The sequence below is a fragment of the Alligator mississippiensis genome, chromosome 7 (assembly GCF_030867095.1).
Source record: "Alligator mississippiensis isolate rAllMis1 chromosome 7, rAllMis1, whole genome shotgun sequence".
Classification (NCBI taxonomy): Eukaryota; Metazoa; Chordata; order Crocodylia; family Alligatoridae; genus Alligator; species Alligator mississippiensis.
Genome location: NC_081830.1, coordinates 76,246,571 through 76,253,143, shown reverse-complemented (window position 1 = coordinate 76,253,143; position 6,573 = coordinate 76,246,571). Strand labels below are relative to the sequence as shown.

General features: G+C 45.7%; 1 protein-coding gene across 1 annotated transcript; it reads left to right on the top strand.

The window, feature by feature from the left end:
* The first annotated feature begins 447 nt into the window (after nt 1-447).
* GHSR (growth hormone secretagogue receptor) lies at nt 448-6,278 on the top strand. The gene is made up of 2 exons (XM_006259227.3): nt 448-1,201; nt 3,296-6,278. The coding sequence occupies exons 1-2, from the start codon at nt 448-450 to the stop codon at nt 3,598-3,600; spliced, it is 1,059 nt and encodes a 352-aa protein (XP_006259289.1). The 3' UTR covers nt 3,601-6,278.
* The last annotated feature ends 295 nt before the right edge of the window (nt 6,279-6,573 follow it).

Sequence of the window (6,573 nt, the reverse complement as noted above, 5' to 3'; positions counted from 1 at the left end):
CCGCTGCCCACAACACTTCCCGGCTCAGCCCCGGCGAGTGTTTGCCATGTACAGCACCGATCACTGTGCGGACACCCGCCGGCAGGCCGGCTGTGCACCGCGGGGGGACGCGCACCGCCGCTGCCCGCAACGCTTCGGTTCACCCCAGCACCCCCAGCAAGTGTTGTCACGGGGGGCGGCCGCTCCGCACGCAGCATTTTGCTGTTGCTTTTTCCCTCTCCAGCGCGGCCGCTCCTGCAGCCGAGCAGCTTGCCCCACGCAGGGGAGGAGATGCCCGCGGGGCGGTGATTACTGCAGAGCAAGTCCCCGCGCCCCCTCCCCTCGCCTCGCCGGCCGGGGGCGGAGCGGGCGGCTCACTCCCCGCCTCCCGCTCGCTCTCCCGCACCTGCGGCCGCGGCTGCCCGGCTCGGCGCGGCGGGGCGCGGGCATGGGGACGTGAGCGGCGGGATGCGGAACGCGAGCGGCGGGCGGGCGGGGGCCATGCCGGACGGGGCGGACCCGTGGGCCGAGTACCCCTTCTCGGCGCCGGTGCTGACCGGCATCACGGTGACCTGCGTGCTGCTCTTCGTGGTGGGCATCGGCGGCAACGTGCTGACCATGCTGGTGGTGTCGCGCTGCCGGGCCATGCGCACCACCACCAACCTCTACCTGTCCAGCATGGCCTTCTCCGACCTGCTCATCTTCCTGTGCATGCCCCTCGACCTGCTGCGCCTCTGGCAGGCGCGGCCCTGGACCCTGGGCGACCTGCTGTGCAAGCTCTTCCAGTTCGTGAGCGAGAGCTGCACCTACTCCACCATCCTCAACATCACGGCGCTCAGCGTGGAGCGCTACCTGGCCATCTGCTTCCCGCTGCGCGCCAAGGTGGTCATCACCAAGGGCAAGGTCAAGCTGGTCATCCTCGGCCTCTGGGCCGTGTCCTTCGCCAGCGCCGGGCCCATCTTCGTCCTGGTGGGGGTCGAGCACGACAACGGCACCAGCCCGGCCAGCACGGACGAGTGCCGCGCCACCGAGTACGCCATCCAGTCCGGCCTGCTCACCGTCATGGTGTGGACGTCCAGCGTCTTCTTCTTCCTGCCCGTCTTCTGCCTGACCGTGCTCTACAGCCTCATCGGGAGGAAGCTGTGGAGGAGGAAGAGGAAGAACATGGGGCCCAGCGCCTCGGTCAGGGACAAGAACAACAGGCAGACTGTCAAAATGTTAGGTAGGATTGGGAGGGGGGGTGTGTGTGTTCAAGGAAAGCCCAGGGGTTCAGCCCGGACCTGCAGCCACGCTCCCCAGGGAAGTGCTGTCCTTGCTGGATTCACCCCGGGGCCATGGGAAGGGCTGGGGCAGGAGGGAAGCAGGGCAGCGTAGCAGCACTGTCACACTGCTGGTCCCTGCTGGGCCATGCAGAAGACAGTCACAGAGAATGGGGAGAAGGGGAAAAGTGACCCTATTGCACCAGGGGGGAAAAAAGTGATCCTGTTGCATGGAGGGGAGTGATCCTGTTGCACTGGGAGGGGGAAAAGTGATCCTGTTGCACGGGAGATTGTGGAGCTAAATCTGTAGTGAAGTTAGAGGTGCCAAAAAATGCCAGTGTGAGAAGCGTTTCTGCCCTGTCCCTCCCCACTGTTAATCCGGTCTCAAAGCATGACACAGCTGCAGTGTGCCGGTGGACTGAAGCCCATGCATGTGGGGAATGGGTTTCTTCTGACCAACTTGACCAATATAGCTAAATTCATCCTTTGCCAACTAAACTGCATTTGCTGTTTTAGCAACATCAGCTGCTACCTATGGGAGAATATGCTCCGTCTCTTAGGGGCCCAGATCCTAAAACCTTGCAAGCCAAGTGCAAAATTCCTGCTCATCACTTTTAGGGCACAAAGCATTAAGTATTAATGTTTCAAGGGACAGATTTTGAACACAAGTACAAAGGAGAGCTGTTGCTTCAGTGGGGAAATCTAAACTGCAATGTGTCAGTAGACACAGGTCTTCCACTGGAAAGACTTTGGTCTTGCAAGTGCTCAACGTTAGTGTAGTTAATGAGGTCCTCTGCAAGTAGCATTTGCAGAATTAAATCACCAGGCTAGAAACAGCAACACTTTCTGACACTATTTAGAAACCCCCAAACACTTTCATTTGATTCTTTAGTGGAAAAGTATAGATTCTCTTATTATTCTAGCAGCCTGATCCTGCAACAACCTCTACTCACTTTGCTAATTGCAACTGAGTTGGAGCAATGGACCAGAGAACTATACGGCAGGGCCAAGACAGGTCCTGAATATCTCAGTTATTCAATTTTAACTTAACTGATTATGTATTCCTACATGTTATTATTACTATGCAAAACAGCAAGAGTAATCAAAACAGTGAGATCTTTTATGCTCCTTCAATTACATTATATGATCAATAAAGTACTGCAACCAGTCAGTATGACCTGGGAAGCAACGCATTGCTTAGCCGAAGATCTATTTCCGGACCTAGATTTTTCAAAATTACAAATTGGTGCTCACTAGTTCCAGAGTTATAGTTCTAAAAGTTTAATATACCGATTTCAAATCCTAAAATACTTGCTTACCTCAGCCCTAAAGCACTGCTACAAACACCAATATTATTTCAAGTCACTTTCTTCACTAGCTATTAGACAGTGAAAAGACTGTGGCTAGAGCATCCTTTAACAGAGAGACAACTTTAAATGTTAGCAATCTACTGTAGGGTTGGACTGCAGTAGAAGAAGTGAATAAGGGATCGGTACGACAAGATGCAGAATGCCCCGAGCCCTCGAGTGATCAGAACTTGGAATTGTAAATCCCTTGCTGAGAATTTAAAAGAGCAGCTTTAAAGCTTTAAATCTTTATCAGTTAAGGAGCAAGAGCAAAACCAAAGTCGGATAAATGATAGTGCATGGAATGGTGTATTTAGTTAAATGCTGCATGTGTTTAATTAGTCTTTGTACCAGTTTTTTCCTCACCATTGCAACCCTGAAATCCTCTCTTCTGGAAAAAACCAAGGATATATCATTTAGAACAATTATATACTAAATCCAATAAGGACATATAAACAGTATATTTATATGCAATGCCTGCTGTAGTGATTATTCTGATTATATATTAATATCATTATCGGTGTATTAATTTTAAAAGCTAATCTTTAAAATCCAAAATAAATTGAACAAATTGATGTTTGTTGTGTGAAAAAAAATCACACTCTTAAGATCTTCACTAGTATTAAAGACATCAAAGTATGTTTAATTTTAAATGATGCATGTTTTTAATATACTTATCTAAAAGCATTTCTTTCCCTGTTTCTCTTTTAGCGGTGGTGGTGTTTGCTTTCATACTCTGCTGGTTGCCTTTTCATGTGGACCGATATTTGTTTTCCAAATCTTTTGAGGCTGGATCCTTGGAGCTGGCTGTAATTAGCCAGTATTGCAACTTGGTGTCCTTTGTCCTCTTCTACCTTAGTGCTGCCATCAACCCTATTCTGTACAATATTATGTCTAAGAAGTATCGAGCTGCTGCTTGCCAACTGTTTGGACTCAAACCACTCCCAAAGAAAAGACTCTCTGCTACAAAACAAGAAAGCTCTCGTGCCTGGACAGAATCTAGCGTTATTACCTGACAACTGATTGAAAGTGCTGAAGCATCCCTTACCAGTCCTGCCCAGAAAGCCATAAGAAAGGGAAAACAAGCCCAAACTGTTCAAACAAAAGTGTAATGCGGTATCTATTTCATCATCAGGGGTTGCTGAAAGTTATAATATAGACAGTTAAAGGTAAGAAAAAGAATGAGTTGAGCTCTGGGCTTGTACAAGGAGATTTATGTTTGCAAAACTCAGCAATATTCTCCTACTGCCTTTATTGCATTTGGGTTTTTTTTTTGAGGGGGAGAGGGGCTTGCAGACACTGGGCATGTATACATAAGATGCTTACTGCGCAGTAGCCTAATAGCACTGTGCAGTAGCGTGCTGGTCAAAAACTGTGCTAATAAGCTACTGTGCAGCGTTATTAAGCTACTGCACAGTAACCGTCACAAAAAAACTATGCCAGTGCTACTGCGCAGTAAATGTACTTACTGCGCATCCCGTTACTACTTCATTAAGGAAGTACTAAACGAAATGCACAGAAACTATGGCGCATTGATGAACATGTAGATGTGCACTGGCGAGGGATCTAGGCGATACCATTGTTAACAGGCAGGATGCTTCCTCAGTTCACACAACTACCACAAATAGCTGTGAGCTTTCAGTAGGAGCAATTTGAGCTGGACTAGATAACTTCATGGGGTCCCTTCCAGCCACACTTTCCTATGATCCTAAATTTGAGTAGGATTTGTCCAGTGGCAACCTTAATCTGTCAAAAGAATCAGTGATCAAGATCACTGAAAGTTTTGCCTGATCAGGCCCTTGAGAAAGTTCAATTCAGTTGTCTGGCGTGGATGATAAACATGGAATTTGATGCGCTTTGCCATAACTTTGATTGATTTTATTCAAAGGGAAATGATTTACAAAAGAGGATGATTTACCAAACAGGCTGAAAATCAGCACCTTTCATAGCATATCAAGAAAGAAGGGAAGCAAAATAGTACCTTAGGTAGAAATGGAGTTACAGAGCAATTAGCGCTGAACCGGAATATTTTTTAATGCGTCTGCTAGGGAAGGACACTATTGATTTCTGTCACAGTGGTGTTACTCTGAAAATTATTACATGCAATCTCCCACCAAAGTCATCTTTTTATTCTCCTTTATAGGAGTTTCCCCATTAGTGCAAAAAGGCAATTCATATCAAAATTCTTCTGGAGAGATGGCCACATTATTCATGCTTTCTCATGCCTTGAGTCTAAGCAACCTGATGTGTTTGAACTTGAAAGCTACAGTGGTTTCAATATGATAACAAATCTGTGACCAGCTAGGATCTTTCCTTTAGGCACTCTGCTGTGCAGCATGCCGATCTAGAAGTTGGTCACAACCCTTCTCTCCCAAAAAGCCCAGACCTTTGTCATACAGAGAATATCATCAGTTTTGTTCATAATAATACAGTGCCTATGAGACAGTTGCACAGATCCGATTCCAGAGAGAGACATGGCCTGCCTTAAAACTGTGCTAGTTCATTACACCATGAAATCCTGCATCAGTCTGACTTACTTTCTGGAACAGTTTTAAAGAATAGGACCTTGGCATTTCATCCCAAAACTCCATTAATGCACATATACACATGCAGTTTCACACCTAATCTTTAACACTATTTATTTCCATTAATTTTTGTAACTCAGGTCTCTTTTTCAAGTACTGTCCATCTTTTATGCATGTCTTATATTGTATCAACATACAGGTTTTATCACCCATCCAATACAACCTAGGCACATCCATGTAAAATAGTACATTTCTATTTATTAAGTCCTTGTATTTATTGCTGGCTGGCCCACAACATGTTCTATCTAATGGATTATCTGTTTTGTCCAAAATTCCTGTAGATCTGAAATGCATCTTGAAGGTAATGGGCCTTTCCCATTCTGTTACACGGTCAGTTAATGGAACTGCTCGTGTAGAACTGGAATCGGAATTTGGCCTTTTCTGTATATATTCTACGCTCTATATTGCTTCGTTAGGTCTGTAAAGTTAAAATGGTTTATTTTAAATGTGGAACCTGAATTTATTTTGTGGCCTGATAATGCATTTGCTGAAGTGAGTGATCATAATGATGTGTAGGGATTCAGTGCAAACGTGTAACTGGAGGGACAAAGTCAGCTTGGGTTTATAAATAATTATTAGAGATGCAAAAGGTTAGCAAATTAACAAGGCGACATCATTTAAAACTCAGAAGGGAAGCAAGCCTCCAGCTGTCAGACACCAATATAAGCTTAATTTGTCTGAGACAGTAGCACATAATTCAGAGACTGCAGTACAGGAGTATCTCCAACTGGCTCTCTAACAGCATCTCTGCTTTTTTATTGTCTTCGTTCTCATTTATTCTCTTCATTTTCTCTTCACCACATAAACAGGGTTCTGATTAGAGGTATCACACAACTCAGGGAAAAAGGAACTTGGGAATCTAAAAGAGATATGTTCTGTAAAGATATACGCTCACAAATGGTGTTACCGGTACTCTGTATGTGAACGGACCATGCACCTAATGTTAAATGTTTCAAAAGTTAATTGTGTCTGAACCATGACCAGAGGTTTTAATAAAGCTATGAAAAAAACTTTACAGTTCTGCTGCTTACATACTTTCTACTGCATTGCTTTTACATCCTGGATAAAATGTAATTATTTTGGGAATAGTTAAAGTGATACCATTTTGCACATGTATGCGGCCATTAAACCCTTCATTTTTATCACATACGTCTTGCAAGCAATCGCACAGGTTCCTTTTGTCTTCTTCTCTTTGGGTGGCTCTATACATCGCCCTATGGTGATGCTGCTACGGCACCATGCTGTCATACTTCCTTGTGGAAGTAGTAAAGCACAGTGCAGTAACCACTCCTACAGTGCCGTCCACATGGTGCATGGTTAGAGATCACCACTACCTTGCTGCACCACTATGGCAAATTAGTTGGTGATCACCTGTAGACTCACGTGATCGCTATGTCACCGTAG